We start from the raw sequence: 18,085 nt of genomic DNA on the forward strand, positions 1-18,085 counted from the left end.
CAGGCTTCTGCCTCCCTCCTGATGCAATGTGCTTGTCATACTGTTGCTATGGCCTGCTAGTAGAGCAGCTTTGATATCTATCTGAGAATGGAATCCCCACCACACAGAGCAGAGACAACACTACAGGCAATGGAGCACCGCTGAGGGGAAAAGGGAAACACGGTACAGATAAGGCCCACCGTAGAGAGCTTATTTTATCTAGGCTTTTTATTCCATCTCCACATTCTCCATCTTGTGTTTTGTCTTTTTTTCCATTCACAGCAGCTCATAATCCACAACTAGCCTCTATTACTTGATGTGGTAGCTGTGTGTCCCTCCTATCTGTGATAGAGTATTGTGTGAATGTTCAACACGGACCTGAACATTCTTTCTTACTTCCTGTAGACCTCTGGTCTGTGTCTAGTTTCAGACGGCCTACATGTGTAAGATCACTTTAGCCATAGCACTGCAGCATAGTGTGTATCCCAAATGGCACCCTATTCCCTAAATAGTGCACTACTTTCCAGATCAAAAGTAGTGCACTAATAGGGAATAGGGTGCTATTTTGGATGCACACTTACTGTATATGTTACTGTATACGTGTGTGAGCCTGCGAGGGTCTGGTCCCTGAGCAGGGACACTCTCAATGCCGAAGGCACTTGTAGGGTTAAGACTCAATCGCAGCCTTTTATGAACCCCGGGGGTTGTGGAGTGTGAGTCGTTTGACAGGTGTCAAGGATTTAAAATGCTTTTTTGGAAACAAGCATATTTCCCCCTTTTTTAACTCTCCTGTTTTCAGCTGGAGATCCTTTGAGCTTGATTGAACATGTAATTATTCACCCATTTATCCGTTTATGCATTAAATTGACTTTTTTCTTGAATGGAATGGTGACTGACTGCAGATCAAGGCTGAGAACAGGTTGCAGGCTATGGTGGGATGTTAGGGGGGGACAGAGTATGGGGGCTTCTGCGATTCAGGCCTGGGCGGCTGGCTGACTGACTGGTGGAATCGTTGATGTGCTGTTAATGGTGGGAACTAAAATGGTCCCACTTATGAAGTCCACCCCGCCTCGTCTGCCTTGCCCATCATCATGAGTCTGGCAAATTGCCAACTGTACAAGGGCTGCTCCTCTCATTACAACCCTTACTGAGTGATTTCTGCACTCGACAAGCGTCAATGTCACTCAAGTTTAGTGAGCGTGATGGCTGGAAGCAGGTGGGGGTCGGTGAGAGGGTGTGATACTCCAGAAATCCACATCAAACAAAGCAATTACAGCATGCTGGTACATTGGACTAATGGGTGTTTATAAGTACAGGGAGTCTGCCATCTTAATTACATGCTATTAATTATTAGCCTGGTTCACACTGGCCCACTGTAGAGCTTTGGGCATAGCGCGACTGAGGAACAGTTAGGCTGCTGGGTGTTGGACTATACACTACGCAGGTAACGTATGAGAAGGGGCTGGCCATACCAGAGCTGTGATTGTGTGTGTTGAGAGACTGGGTATGCGAAAAGCCGATTTATTTATTTTTTATTTTTTTATTTTTTGTAGTAGTAGTGGCGCGACCCCTCGCCAGTTCTCACAATGCCACTTAATATATGCAAAGCCCTCTCTCTCTCGACGGACCTTACTAACCACCAATGCTACTCTCCTGCTCCAGAGCTTTATTTCAATAAGGAATATTACTGTTAATACAGTCCCCTCTCACCCCCTGGCTTTACTCCCTTTGTGGGAGGAACACTTTTAAAGGAGTTCTGTATTGTCTGCTGGAGTGGCTGTATAGTGGCTGTATCCTGAATAGTCCACAGCTCTCGGCTTAAAGAACCCACAGTCATTCAGTCATTCACTTCTAGATGACAGAAGAAATACAAATAATTAAATTACGTCCATTTTTCTATTTTCTTGGCATGACACTGTCATTAATCTTGTTGGATGCTGAGCGTATCCAGGAAGGAGGGAGATGTCTCTAGTGTGATGAGGCAATCTGTCTTAGTAAACACTCAGAGGTTTAATTTAAAAAAGATTGTCTTGGCTAGGGAGAGGAGAGATGTGATGGACAGAGAGGAGAATTCATATGTACAGTTTTTAGAAATGGGGTATTCAGACATTCACTGACTAAGACTGCAATTATTCTGGAAACTTTCACTGCAGAGAAATGTCATTGTTACTGCACCACATTAAAGAAGATTTACATCAGTAATGCTTTAATTACACAATGTTTACGTGGTGAAATAAAACAAAACTCATTTTTATTTTAATGAGGCTGCATTTTTGCAGCACAGGAGCTCTGCTATTTAATGAGTCCACCCATTAGTGTTTTTTAGATTCTGTATGCTCATGTACATTTTAACAAGTACAAGCAGCTAGTCCATGATACATACTTTTGTCTTACTTATGTCACATCAACAAATGTATGCATACTCAAACTTCCTCCTCTTACATTTTTTATAATCTAGGAAACATTTAGAATAATACATGTCCCATGGCTTTTAGGCTGGGGAATCATTAACACATTGCTAGGGAACTGGGACCAGGATATCCTGCTGTTTTTTTACTCCTGTAAAGAGGAGCTGTGTGCTGCTCTACTCTGCTCGCCATGGGCTAATGGAACACGCCACTGCAGCAATTAAGCGGGTATTTGGAATTAATCAAATAAACCCCCAGTCCTGATGCCTACTCTACTCTGAGCCACTGATTTTCCCACAGATTACATTAATAGATGTGTGTCCAGAATTGAACAGGCTTCACGTAGGCAACACTGATCAGGAAATAAGCCATGAGCTGTACAACCCTTATGGCTTTTCTGACATGCCGCAGTTTATTATCGACCAGCATGAGGCGTAGAAAAAAGTGTTTAGAGTTTTTGATATGACAATAATGTAATGTACTTCCGGCGCCGACAGATGGCCACTTCGCTTCGCGTTCCTAGGAAACTATGCCGTATTTTGTTTATTTATGTGTTATTTCTTACAATGTTACCCCAGAAAATCTTTGGTTTTATTACATAGTCGGGAGGAACTATTGGATATAAGAGCAACGTCAACTCACCAACATTACGACCAGGAATACGACTTTCCTGAAGCGGATCCTCTGTTTGGTCTACCACCCAGGACAATGGATCGGATCCCAGCCGGCGACCCAAAACAACGGCGCCGTAGAAGGGGCAGACGGAGCGGTCTTCTGGTCAGGCTCCGTAGACGGGCACATCGCGCACCGCTCCCGAGTATACTACTCGCCAATGTCCAGTCTCTTGACAACAATGTAGACGAAATCCGAGCAAGGGTAGCATTCCAGAGAGACATCAGAGACTAACGTTCTTTGTTTCACGGAAACATGGCTCACTCGAGACACGCTATCTGAGTCGGTACAGCCACCTGGTTTCTTCACGCATCGCGCTGACAGAAACAAGCATCTCTCTGGTAAGAAGAAGGGCGGGGGTGTATGCCTTATGATTAACGAGACGGTGTGATCATAACAACATACAGGAACTCAAGTCATTTTGTTCACCTGACTTAGAATTCCTCACAATCAAATGCCGACCACATTATCTACCAAGAGAATTCTCTTCGATCATAATCAGTCGTGTATATTCCCCCCCAAGCAGACACATCGACGGCCCTGAAAGAACTTCATTCGACTCTATGCAAACTGGAAACTACTTCTCCTGAGGCTGCATTTATTGTAGCTGGGGATTTTAACAAGGCTAATCTGAAAACAAGGCTCCCCAAATTCTATCAGCATATCGATTGTGCTACCAGGGCTGGCAAAACCCTAGACCATTGTTATTCTAACTTACGCGACTCATATAAGGCCCTCCCCTGCCCTCCCTTTTGGAAAAGCTGACCACGACTCCATTTTGTTGCTACCAGCCTATAGACAGAAACTAAAACAGGAAGCTCCCACGCTCATGTCTGTTCAACGCTGGTCCGACCAATCGGATTCCACGCTTCAAGATTGCTTCGATCACGTGGACTGGGATATGTTCCACATTGCGGCGAACAACAACATTGACGAAAACGCTGATTCGGTGAGCGAGTTTATTAGCAAGTGCATCGGTGATGTTGTACCCACAGCGTCTATTAAAACATTCCCCAACCAGAAACCGTGGATTGATGGCAGCATTCGCGCAAAACTGAAAGCGCGAACCACTGCTTTTAATCAGGGCAAGGTGACCGGAAACATGACCGAATACAAAGAGTGTAGCTATTCCCTCCGCAAGGCAGTCAAACTAGCTAAGCGTCAGTATAGAGACAAAGTAGAGTCGCAATTCAACGGCTCAGACAGGTATGTGGCAGGGTCTACAGTCAATCATGGACTACAAAAGTAAAACCATCCCCGTCGCAGACCACGATATCTTGCTCCCAGACAGACTAAACAACTTTTTTGCTCGCTTTGAGGGCAATACAGTGTCACTGACACGGCCCGCTACCAAAACCTGGGGGCTCTCCTTCACTGTAGCCAACGTGAGTAAAACATTTAAACGTGTTAACCCTCGCAAGGCCGCAGGCCCAGACGGCATCCCCGGCCGCGTCCTCAGAGCATGCGCAGACCAGCTGGCTGGTGTGTTCACAGACATATTCAATCAACCCTTATCCCAGTCTGCTGTTCCCACATGCTTCAAGAGGGCCACCATTGTTCCTGTTTCCAAGAAAGCTAAGGTAACTGAGCTAAATGACTACCGCCCTGTAGCACTCACTTCCGTCATCATGAAGTGCTTTGAGAGACTAGTCAAGGACCATATCACCTCCACCCTACCTGACACCCTAGACCCACTCCAATTTGCTTACCGCCCCAATAGGTCCACAGACGACGCAATCACCATCACACGGCACACTGCCCTAACCCATCTGGACAAGAGGAATACCTATGTAAGAATGCTGTTCATCAATTACAGCTCAGCATTTAACACCATAGTACCCTCCAAACTCGTCATTAAGCTCGAGACCCAAGGTCTCGACCCCGCCCTGTGCAACTGGGTCCTGGACTTCCTGACGGGCCGCCCCCAGGTGGTGAGGGTAGGTAACAACATCTCCACCCCGCTGATCCTCAACACTGGGTCCCCACAAGGGTGCCTTCTCAGCCCTCTCCTGTACTCCCTGTTCACCCACGTCTGCGTGGGCATGTGTGGCCGATGTGAAATGGCTAGCTAGTTAGCGGTGGTGCGCGCTAATAGTGTTTCGATCGGTGACGTCACTCGCTCTGAGACCTAGAAGTAGTTGTTCCCCTTGCTCTGCAAGGGCCGCGGCTTTTGTGGCGCGATGGGTAACGATGCTTCGTGAGTGACTGTGGTTGATGTGTGCAGAGGGTCCCTGGTTCGAGCCCAGGTTGGGGCGAGGAGAGAGACGGAAGCTATACTGTTACACATGCACGCCTCCAACTCAATCATCAAGTTTGCAGACGACACTACAGTGGTAGGCTTGATTACCAACAAAGACGAGACGGCCTACAGGAAGGAGGTGAGGGCCCTCGGAGTGTAGTGTCAGGAAAATAACCTCACACTCAATGTCAACAAAACAAAGGAGATGATCGTGGACTTCAGGAAACAGCAGAGGGAGCAGCCCCCTATCTACATTGACGGGACAGTAGTGGAGAGGGTGGACAGTTTTAAGTTCCTCGGCGTACACATCACGGACAAACTGAAATGGTCCACCCACACAGACCGCGTGGTGAAGAAGGCGCAACAGCGCCTCTTCAACCTCAGGAGCCTGAAGAAATTCGGCTTGTCACCAAAAACCCTCACAAACTTTTACAGATGCACAATCGAGAGCATCCTGTCGGGCTGTATCACCGCCTGGTACGGCAACTGCTCCGCCCATAACCGTAAGGCTCTCCAGAGGGTAGTGAGGTATGCACAACGCATCACCGGGTGCAAAACTACCTGCCCTCCAGGACACCTACACCACCCGATGTCACAGGAAGGCCAAAAAGATCATCAAGGACAACAACCACCCGAGCCACTGCCTGTTCACCCCGCTATCATCCAGAAGGCGAGGTCAGTACAGGTGCATCAAAGCGGGGACCGAGAGACTGGAAAACAGCTTCTATCTCAAGGCCATCAGACTGTTAAACAGCCATCACTAACATTGAGTGGCTGCTGCCAACATACTGACTCAACTCTAGCCACTTTAATAATGGAAAAATTGATGTAATCAATTTATCACTAGCCACTTTATATAATGCTTACATACCCTACATTACTCATCTCATATGTATATACTGTACTCTATACCATCTACTGCATCTTACCTATGCCGTTCGGGCATCACTCATTCATATATTTTTATGTACATATTCATATTCATTCCTTTACACTTGTGTGTGTGTATAAGGTAGTTGTTGTGAAATTGTTAGGTTATATTACTTGTTAGATATTACTGCATGGTCGGAACTAGAATCACAAGCATTTCGCTACACTCACATTAACATCTGCTAACCATGTGTATGTGACATACATTTGATTTGATGTAAGCGGTCTTCTCACACAAGTACTGTGTCAGCTGATACCCTGAGTCATTTTTGATCTTACTGGAGAACCATCTTATCATGTCAGTGTTTTCTATTGGTCACGTAAAGATTCCGTCTGTAATCTGCTGTAGCCTTCCCGTTTCCAAATATGTCATCACATGACATTGTTGTTGTTGTATGACAACTCACACTGTGTTAAAGCTATTGCTTGTCCTTGTTAGTTCCATAGAATCAAGACCGAGCCCTAGAATGAAATATGGAGTGTACAACAGACTCTTATCAGAGGAGGTGCATCTGCAGAAGATGGATGTTGCTATGGACCTAGCTGTGCTGTGGGAGTGATGGACAGACCAAGGCCTTTACATGGACAAGTCAACTCATGCTGCTCACTGGCATTCACAAGATCTGAGGAAGCATGAGAGAGTGGGTTGGGAATTCATTAGAGTCTTGAGTTCAAGGAGGGAAAACAAAATGGATGAGACTTGGATGTGAAGATACACTGAGTGTACAAAATATTAGGAACACCCTCCTTTTTGCCCTCCGAACAGCCTCAATTCTTTGGGGCATGGACTCTACAAGGTGACTCCAATGCTTCCCACATTTGTGTCAAGTTTGCTGGATGTCCTTTGGATGGTGGACCATTCTTGATACACACGGGAAACTGTTGAGCGCGAAAAACCCAGTTGCGTTGCAGTTCTTGACACACACAAACCGGTGCGCCTGGCACCTACTACCATAACCTGTTCACCCTGTAAATGGCAAACATACACAATCTCAATTGTCTCAAGGCTTAAACATCTCTTCCCCTTTATCCACACTGATTGGAAGTGGATTTAACAGGTGACATCAGAAAGGGATCATAGCGTTCACTGGATTCACCTGGTCAGACTGTCATGGAAAGAGCAAGCATTCCTAATGTTTTGTACACTCCGTGTATATGAAGATCTTGAGAGAGTGAGAAAGACATTGAGTCATTCTGAGACGAGGGCCCTGTTTTGAAGGAGCAATTAGCACTGATTTTGAGTTTCTGTGAGACATTGGTGTCCAGAGCAAAACACTTTAAGGGAATCAATTAAATAAAACAACATTACATTAAGATGTCCCTTTTGTATACTTCTTCCACTGTACTTCCGTCCCAGCCCTGGGATTTGTCGGTTTAGTTGTTTCTTTGTTGTGTGATGTATAAAATTCGCTGACTGATTCTTTAAATTAAACAGTCAGGCAATTCGGAGTGCTTGTGAGCTCATTAAAATAAATAATGGTGGCATTGAGCAGTTTGTTTTGTGCTGGGGGATGCCGTCGTTTTAGAGAAGCGAGAGCGGTAGCCATGATGGACAGAAAAAAAGCCAAACAAGTGTACCACACAGGGGTAGCAGTCCGATCTGGGCTGAACCGGTCCATGCTGCTCACTTGGCCGGACCACCCAGAGTGATCCGGTGGGTTACACAAGTGAACATTGTATCCCTCTGGGGAAAAAATCTTATAACAAAACTGCTTTTCAGCTTTCATACGTGCCAGAAACAAAAGGAGAGCACAACAAATGGCTGAATATGACATTTTGATACCTAATTGCTTCCCCGGCCGTTGTATTAATGCCAGCTGATTTATCTAGCAGGATGAGGTAGAGTGGTGTGACAGACAGAAGCTCTTTGTTGGGTTTTACTGTGGTACGACTGAATACAGAATGACGAACACCATGCGGTTTAGACCAACACCATGCGGTTTAGATGGTTGGGAACCATCGTTGCACAGCACACACTTCCCCTGGTGGAGGATGTTGACGAAGGTTTCAAACACCCCAAAAAATATCCAGCCTTGGTCATAGAATCAGACTCTATATGTAAATTATAGGATCTCTTTGGCCATAGAGAACAACAGATGAATGTTTACAGGGCTATTGCAGTACCCCTCCCTTTTAGCCTTGTGAATGTGAACTCACCCCGTGAGAGGCTGGGGGAGTGTTGGGTGTTTTTAAGCGGAGGAGTGATTTGAAGTAGCTTAGAATGGAAGGAAATGTGCCAGTCCCTGTAGAACAGGAGTGACACGTAGGAGCAAAGAGCAGACTGTGTGGTCTGCTTGTGGTAGGTTTTCTGTCACAAATTATAAATATTCTTTGAGCTAACGCATTCCAACCCAGCTATTGCAGTTGTGCAGGAGGACAAATGAGCAAATTGGGAGATCTTGAACAGTTGCTATGTGTTGTCTAACAAAAGTGAATTACCACACAAACAGAATGGATCAGGAGGTGGTCTAGCAGCCTCTTATTTGACCTTTTGGTTTGCCAAACGGGAACATTGGCCTACTGTTTATGTCTCAAAGCTCTTAGCTTCAATGTCCGCTAGACTGTTTGTTTTTGTCGATTTTTACCGTTTGGTTCTCCAGCTGGTTCCAAGCAAAAGACACGTAGACAGAGTGCCATGTTACACGGAACTGAATAACACACAGTTAACTGTCTTTATTCAAGCAGCCCAGTATAATGGAAGGGAGAGCTTGTGCAAAATGTATTTCATAGCGTTTTTCTCCCCTGTCAAGACATGTGGCTTATTCCCTCTCTCTCTGTTACTATCATCAGCATGACTGTCTTCAGTCCCCAGTGAGAAGGCCAAACTACAGCATGATTATCTATGGATGGAGGCAGTTTGAATCAACCAGTTTACAAACACAGTATTTTTTTACACATAGTTACGCAATGTGGTAGTAAGACTATTTGCTTGGCAGACTACTGCTTCCAGGTTGGGTTTCTGGCAGCAGCCTGCTGGTGGCAGTGGGAAAGTGAGGCTGAGATGTATGCAGCCTTATGTTTTGAAAGGTCAAACCCTGAAGCCCAATAATGACCAAATGACTGCAGACAAATAAGGAAATGAAGAGGGATATTGTGCTGTTAAAGAACAGGCTTATAAATGTAGTGTGATTAGATTGACATGATTACAGGGCATTACACACAGATCCTATTAAATTGTTATATTTAATTCCATTGCATTACACCTCCTAGTTCTACTGTAGCCCTGGGTTATGTAAAGACTCAAGCCTTTACAGCCTGTTCTTCTGTTTGCAGTGGTCTCAACACAGCTTTTGTGTGACTGTACAACACTCTCGCCATGTTTCACCACCGCAAGGCAATAATGTGAGCAGGTTTGCTGTGTGTATTGATGTCGGTTTCACTTGTGTCTGGCATTTCATCCTGTTCCTGTTTCTATGCATTAGCCCGAGAGCCACTCAAAGGCCATGGGGAACAGGGCAGGAAACGGTGAGCTCGCCCAATCCTGTTAATGTGGAACAGCATTTAATTAGATCCGCTCGACGTGGTGGACGGGACGGCCTGGGTGTCTGTAGAGTAACATCTCACTGGAACAGTGCAGGAAAAGCAATGAACATTGTGCATATAATTTTTTGGCTGATTCGCAGAAAGTACAGACCGTGCCGAAATAGGTATAAATCTGAAATGGGCTTTATCTGCTGCTTAGCGTCTCTGATTGGTCCTTTTGATCTGTGCTGATGGGAGAAAGGGATGGTGTATGTGGGCCAGGGCGTCTAGGCTATGGGTTACAGACGTGTAAGTGGATTACACAGTTCAGGCCAGCTGTGGTGGGCAGTTGAGTGGGTTTCTTGTTCGTTTGAACTCCACAACAAAGCACCTCTATGTAGGGGAAACCCCTTGCTGAGAACTGGGTGGGTATTACATAAATTACCCTTTCTGAGGTCTGATAGTGGAGGGTGAACCTGTCTGAAGCTAAAATACTTTCTCTCAGGCCTCTGTTAATCCAACTGAAGTTACAGACCGGGTGGGTGGAGTAGAGATACTTTAGCTAATCATACATGAACTCATCCATAGTTTTTCTGTCATATAACTGTCTATTTTTGATGTGTTTTGATAAAGGGATGTGTGACCTGGCTGGGGAGACAATAGAGCTGGTTGGTTGAGATGGTGGTGTTTTCTCTCCAGTCTGTGTTATGTGTGTGACTCACAGCCAAATCACATTGAGCCGCAGATCCAGCATCACAATCCAATTTGCCACACCATGAAGAATGGAACATAAATGCACATTGCACCGTCCTCTCCACACTCCCCCTAACCGTTTCACTCTGGATAGTACGAAGGCATTTACATTTGGTGTGACTGGCTATTGTGGAACCTTTTTCAGTCCTTCACCTCCTCCAATCTCCCCTCTTTCTTCCTCCCTCCCTTGGTCTTGGTGCATGTCATTACACAGCATGACAGCGCATCATTAGAAAAGGAGGGAAAGGTGGCATAAGGAATGAGAGATAAAGGAGAGCGTCGTTTCTATCTCTGCTGGTTAAGCTTCAGGTGGTGCGGCGGTCCACTCGGGCTCCTTGGAAACCAAGGGAGAGGGATGAATGCTGTAATGTGACAAAACAGATTGATTCTCATCAGAAATCTCCCGTCGGCTCTAGATCCCTGCACGGATTTGCGCTGAAACACTTGCTCTGGCTGGGTTTTCTGCTCCAAGCATATTTCAACGGGTGATTAAGTATCATACTGTTATGAATTAGCCACGTTTTGTGTTAGTCTGTGTACTATTTTAGAGACATTGTAGATGCTCTTATTGTTTTGAAATTGGAGTATTGATTTCCCCTATTAACATTCTTTGAATAATTGAAGACATTCGATACTGTTGGATTACCATCTGGTGGCGTGCTGATTATAGCTAGTCAGTCACCTCTAGACTGATGGGGAGGATAAGTGCACTGCAGTAAGCTACCTCAACATCTCTCTCACACGGGGACACACACGCCACAATAGCTCCCTTTAAACACTCCTGGGTTGCCTTGATTTCTTTTCTCCATTCAGACTAAATGGTTCTGGTGTTGCTAGCAACTGTGAGAGGGCAAGCAGGCGGGATGGAGTGGGGCTGGGGTGCTGGTGGTAACCACTCCAGAGAAAGTGAGAGAGAGTGGTAAGCTGGAGTGGACTGCAGGGCGGGCGGAGAGGAAAGGGTGCTGGCTGCCTGGGAATGGGGGGGAGAGAGAGTGGCCCTGCTCCTGCAGATTCAGAACAGCACTGCCTTTTGTGTCTCCCTTTTTCTGACAGTTATTTATAAACCCAGTAAACCCTCATCACATTCCAGCCTGCCACAGATGCAGCCAGAGTAGAGCTGCACCTCGCACATGTGTGTCCTCTTTGTCTCTCACTATAGCTCTGGGGAATTTAGTTTTATCTGAAACAACATTACTCAGGGCCATTCAGTGGTGGTTTATACTGATGTTTGCTAAAACCAGAGGCAATTCGGCAAAGGACATTTTTATACATTGTGGGCTAATTGTCATCTTTCTCGTAAAGTTGGCAGGCTATGGCATTTAACTTTGACCCTTGCTATTGGTTTATACTGTTTAATTTTATCCTAGCTGTTGTGTTTTTATGAGCTATGCTTGTGGTCTTCCGGTGACTCATATTTGGGAGTTTCTTCCTCGCTTGGCAACAGGGTCTTAAGTTTAATGTTAACGTATTACTTCAACTGAGTGCTCAGAGAGTGTAGTTCTCTCCCTCCCTTTCTTTCTGTCTGTCTCTGTCTCTCTGAGACTCCTTTATATCAGAGACTTCTCTGGCCAGCCAGGGTTTAACCCCACAATGGTTCAATCATGCATTCTGCTCTTTTTTTTTTGTTGGATATTCAACTTAGCCTAAATGGGATCGTTCTTAAGAAATGTGTGGAAAGCCTATTGGAGCAGTTAAGTTCCCACACATTTCTGTATAGTGGCAAAACATGCTTGCCATCAAATCAGTCACAATCAAACAAAGTTGGCTATTCTATTTGAGCTGCCAGTCAGGGAAGGGCAGTCAGTTTGGTCAGTTTATTTTCTGGCCATACTCTCCTCCCTCCAGCCCCTTCTCTCTCTGTCTGCTGGCTCCAGTTGTAAGCTAGTTTACTGTAGGAGTGCAGTGGAGGAAGTTCTGGAGCAGGTCCAACTGCTAAAGGACTCCACTTCCCCACCCCTCTAACCAGGCTCTGCTCTCTCGCTCCACAGATCACATGAGCTAATGGTCACTAAGGTACTACGGGACAGGATGTGAACAAAAATGAGTGTGGTTATGAGTTTGTTTGCTTGTGTTTCACTGTTCGAACTTAATGGAAGGACGATGAAAGTGCAAAGGGAAACTGCAGCAAACAACTCTGGGGCCAGTTCATTAACAACTGCAAACAAACTTGAAAAGGTAAGCTCCCAACAGTCCTCGTTCCAACTCTCATATCACTCCTCCTGCCTTCTTTTTGAGGGGGAAAAGGACTGTGGTTCTTTGGACCATGGAGTCACAGTGTGGTTTTTCTCTACCTTCTCGATTATTGGCAGGCTTTGAAAGAGTTTTCTATTTTCCTGTAAATGCTAGGCCTGATTACAAATCACTGTGACGCTCGCCTAGCCTAGACCAACTCTTCCCTTCCTCCCATGTGCAGCTTGATATGTTTTTAAAAGGCCAGTGATGGAAGAGACATACTGTCTCTCTGAACCCAGGTTAAAAGCAGGGATGCAAACTGGCGAGGGCCCAAAAAGGTGGCTTTTTTTTTTGTTGCACTGAAACATGGAAAAAATCCCTGCTAGGGGGAAATGCAGGTTTTAACTAATTAAACAACAAAGAATATGATCTACATGTTCAGTCTCTGTGTGTAAAATAAAAAGTGGTTAATGTGACGCTAACTCAGAGTTAAAAAATGTAAAGATGTTATTGTCAATGTTATTGTCTAGACTTTACTGCAAATGACAATCAAGTCTTGAGAAAAAAACAATACACTAATATTGCAGTTACCATGACAGCCTTTATAATAGAACACTTATTACCATGACAGCCTTTATAATAGAACACTTGTGACCACACATCTAAATATTGCATTTGGGGGAAAAACATCTTAAGTAGAAATAGAATGGAACAAACAGGCATTCTATTTTTGCTCTATTATAGTGGCCACTATAGTAGACATCGATCAAGTGCACAAGGCTACATGTGTGCAAAAAGGACGTTCACTGAGTAAAAAATGTAATAATGCCCCCTCACTCACACATGTTACTGTCAACACAACAAAAGGAATATCTTTGAGCTACACATTATTACATTGTACACTTTCTGCCTGTGGACATCTGTTCTACAATGTGCCAGCAGAGCATGATACCCTTTGTTGGCATAACTGATCTCTTTCAGGCAGAGGGTACACCTGGCATACCCCTTTTTATCCCTTTGTTGGCATAATTGATCTCTTTCAGTCAGAGTACACCTGGCATACGCCTTTTTATCCGCTGACTGAAAAAGTGGCCCATGTGTGTGGTGTTCCTTTCAACTCTATGGTGGCATCCAGCTTAAACCAGGCCCAGCTCCAGCTACACTTCATCCCTGAATCAACTTGTTTAACAAGCAATCCCTCATTTTCACATAATTCTCTCATTCTGGAAAATTAACCACATACTTTAGATGGAAAACATCAGTTCACAGATTAGTAGTTAGTTCGTTAGCTAGTTAACATTTCACACAGATTGCCAGGGTCCAGTGAGCAACTAATGCGTTATAACTTGAGGAACGGCAAGGAGTCGTAACGTTATACCAGTTAATACTATAGCGCGAATTGGTTAGGTGCTAACGTTAGCGCATCTGATGTTGTAACATTAGCTAGCTAATGTTAGCTGTCTGACTTTATTAGCTAGCTAATTTTCACACCATAAACTCAATTATTTGATAAGTTAAGTTGGCTAATGTTGCTCAACATTTCTCTGGCTAGCTAAGAGAGAATTTGATCCAGCTAGCAAGATACTTAACAATGCTAACAATACTTGTTCCACCACACTTTCTTCCTCACCTCAAACTTTCCAAATGCCAGTTGTTTTTCAGCTCATGAAGTACGCTTCATCACCTTCTCACCCCCGTCTCTGTGGCTCTTTGTGCGTCCACTGAACGATAACAAACTGCTTTTCCACTCTCCCGCTGTCTTTCCAGAGTGCACGCTGATGATGTAACTAGCAAATTGGTTGTCTCTTCCCTCTTCAGTCCATGCTGCATTCTGTTGTTATGGGAACGATTGGCTGAGCCTTGGATAGTGATCCAAGCCCCCCCAAAACTTTTCTCATCGGATCTACACGAATCACATAGGTCACCTATTTTGGATTCAAAATGGCGAATTTCGCCGAAAGGTGACTAGTTTGCGTCCCAGGTTAAAACGGGGAAAATCCGCTCATTACAGCCAATTCAATCATGTGTTTTAGACTATTTCTAACAGTAGTTATTACCTGACAGTTATACAGTCTGGTGGTGTTTGGAGCAGCACAGTGTCTCTGTGGGTTAACTGTGTAATGATCTGCTGCTGTGTGTGGATTGAGACGAAAGGGTGATTTGTAGGGGAAGGAGGCCAGTAAGTCAACTAAGGACTCATGAGGCAGCTTAGAACTTTACTCCACAGTTCACCACTCTACTCCACCAGTCTTAATACTGTACTGGGGGAATTTGACAAAAAAAGTAAATAAAATAATTCAGAGGTTTTATGTGCAGTTTTGCACCCCGTAGAAGTAAAGTCTAGCCCAAAGCAGTCGTTCAGTGGGTTACCAGAGGTTCTCCTTGGTTTCAACTACCTAGCCTCTCCCACACGGATCATACATGCCTATTGATCTGTATCAATGAGATTTGACTGCTATTGGCTCCAATAACCATGCAGTTAGTTACATGCGGTATTAGACCGACCGACAGACTGGATGGTAGAAATAGAATTTTAGGCTGTGTGGATTACATCATCTTGTCTAACAAACTCCTAAACTGCTGAAAGAAGACATCACAGAAGGGCTTACCGAGGGCTAGTGACCTCGCTCCCTGTTTGTGGGAGACCTCAGATCTGTGCTGTTGGGATGCTGGTGCTGAATTACAAACAGAGAACAAAGCACCACTCACTGTGTGCCTTTCACTCTTTGATGCATGGGAAGCTTGAAGAGGAGGGCTGCTCACTTTACCTCTACACATGGATCGCTCTGCTGAGGACCGCCGATTTAGCTGCTTCTCCCAGCTGTGTTTTATCCTCTGACTCACTGTCTTTATCTGTGTGTGTGCGTGCGCAAGTGTGTCTGGGAAGAGGCCTCGGAAGATGAGGTGTGTACAGGATGGGAAGGTTTTGAAGAAGCCGATTGCTGAGTGGTTATTTAAAAGGTTTTCCTTGTAAAGTTTTCATGTGACGTGGTGGGGCTGGGGCTGCTGGGTCAGAGGGGATGACGGTTGGGGGAGGTAAGTGGCCAGGGGTCTTCTTTGAGGTCATGTTTTTCCTGCTGGGGTATTAACATCCTGACCTTTGATGCCGCCCTGTCAGTCAGTCAGTCCCCTTCAGTTGGGGGATGTGACCCTGAACCAGCTCCTCAGCTGTCTGTGGGGCAGACCGCCCTCGACCTCGCTCCCTCTCCATCTCTCCTAATCTGTCTCTCTCAGGCTTTCTCTCTCTATTTGGCTCACTCTCACACATACACACACACAGAGACATGTACAGACATTCACACCCAGCAGACATACTAACTCTTGTACTGTACACATATACCCTGGTCACACCCACACTTCAGAGCTAACAACCGACTCACATAAATCTCCTGGGCTGCAGGGGGATTCATATCCGTATATGTTTTCATACATGCATTCATTCCATGCATTGCCATTTCAAATTATTTAACAAAAATTAGGTCAAGTAGTTGGAGCAAAAATTCCCCATTTTGTGGTTTGTGTAGGTTTTAAGCCGGAGCACCAATGGAAGCTGCACCCTTAAGTCTCTCTGACCGGCCGCTCTGATTTGAGAACATATTGTCAGAGCAAAGCCGATCGGAAGAAAGGGCAGGGGGGGTAGCAGAGGAGATTCTCTATACGTATTGGTGCTGCTGTGACAATGGGGTTGTAAGCTGTCACGGGGCAGGAGGGGGGTTTATTGGTGGGGGTTGCGGGGGGGGGTGTAGGCGGATGTCCAGATGTACAGCTCAGCCGTAAACTCCAGAGCCCTGCCTGCAGCAACACGAAACAGATGTGCCTTTTAATGAGCGTAAGAGGAGAGGAGGAAATGGGTTAATGAATGGAGATCAAGTATCACAATGTAACCCAATGTCACTGTAGGTTTAATCTGGTACCAGGTAATGAAGGAACGGGACGAGCTACAACTCCTCTCCCCAGAGGACAGCACAATAGATGCATGTCATTCCATTTCTGTATAAAATGAAAGGTTGGTAGGCAAAAATGCTGGTGATCTAGATCTTTTTATTCCATGTTCAGAGGTGGACAGGGCACTTTGGTCGACGTTTCAGCCGAGTGGCCTTTCTCAAGGCCATCCCATTTCATAATAACATGCATTCTGTACTGTGAATGTGATGTGGGTGTATTGAAGTAGAGGTGAGAAATTTTTCTCATATAAAGCTTTGGATCGCAGTCAGGCATCTGTCAGGCCCAGATGACGTATGTGTGTGTGTGTGTGTTGACTGTGGTCTTGTAGAGTTGGAGCCAAGTATCTGGGAGCTAGCTACCACTGGTCTATAGTTTATGATGCAGTATAGTCGCATGGCCAGTGTCACTGTGATTTACAACCCTACTCATTGGCCTCAGAACACAATGAAACCGAAAATACACCCTCACTAAAATGCACCATATATCTCTCTGAGAGGCTAGTGTGTATATAGTCACATTTTGTATTGGATAATTTCATTACATTGCTCAGGCTCATACAGGGGCCTAATAATGTGTTACAAGGACATCAGAAAAGGCTTTATTATTTTGTAAGGAGTAGTTTGGGTTTATTGCAGTAGTAGTGTCCCATTAGAAGTCCAAGCCCAGCACTAACAACACGTAGGCCTATATAAGACATACATACAGTAACTGTTATGTATCACCTAACATGATGCATGATGTCAATGGATCTAACAATCCTATTGTTTCGGTAAACTCAAAGTATAGGAAAGCAGAAATCCTCAGAAGGAGATGGTGGGTGTTTCTCAATATGCATACCTCTGTGCTCCACACTCTCATGCTCCAAGTGCATTATCCGACGACGTTCTCTTGAGAGGACGAGAGTGTGGCGAACGCATAAAACATTACATCATTTGAGAAGCACTCGCACTCCACCTACTGTATTACCTCCCGCTGCATCTCCCCCTTCACTGAGCCTTCTTCCAGCCAGGACAATGGCAACAATAGAGACAAAACAAGATATACACAAAGCAATGTGTTACTTCAGAATTATCAGCTAGCTAGTTAAATAGGCAAAAGGTACAGTAGATGTAAAATCTTTGTGGGTAGCGAGCTAACAATTCTTCGTGTCTATCCAGTTAGCCCTATTAACTTATCATTCACTGAACCTTCTTCTAGCCAGGACAATTGCAATAGAGACGAAACAAGATATACACAATGCAAACGTTTTACTTCATAACTATCAGCTAGCTATACATCAAAAATGACCTAAAACAAGTGTTGTCCAATGTAGATGTCAATTCTTCGTTGTTAGCTAACAATTATTTGTGGCTCTATGGCTAGCTAACAGTAGTAACTGGCCAGTTAACTCTATTGACTTACTAGTGGCTTGCGACCTACGCACACTACAGTTGGCAGGTAACCATGCCAAAATTAACACAGCATGTATTTGGAGAATTTGTATTTTTTTTTGCGTGGTTGCGTCATATTTCTTTGCATACTTTCC

At 44.9% G+C, this 18,085-nt stretch overlaps 1 protein-coding gene across 2 annotated transcripts in view; it reads left to right on the forward strand.

Annotated features, from left to right (window-relative positions):
* The window catches only part of LOC120018189 (nucleoredoxin), a 74,471-nt gene that overhangs the window by 24,914 nt on the left and 31,472 nt on the right, over positions 1-18,085 (forward strand). The window contains exon 1 of one of the 2 annotated variants that reach the window (XM_038961248.1): positions 12,449-12,618. The exons of the other annotated variant lie outside the window; for it this stretch is intronic. Within the exon in view, the coding sequence (XP_038817176.1) occupies positions 12,484-12,618 (135 nt within the window). The 5' untranslated portion in view covers positions 12,449-12,483. Of the gene's footprint in view, positions 1-12,448; positions 12,619-18,085 lie in introns of those variants that run through there. 2 annotated transcript variants of the gene reach the window in all.

The sequence above is a fragment of the Salvelinus namaycush genome, chromosome 23 (genome assembly GCF_016432855.1).
Source record: "Salvelinus namaycush isolate Seneca chromosome 23, SaNama_1.0, whole genome shotgun sequence".
NCBI classification, from domain to species: Eukaryota; Metazoa; Chordata; class Actinopteri; order Salmoniformes; family Salmonidae; genus Salvelinus; species Salvelinus namaycush.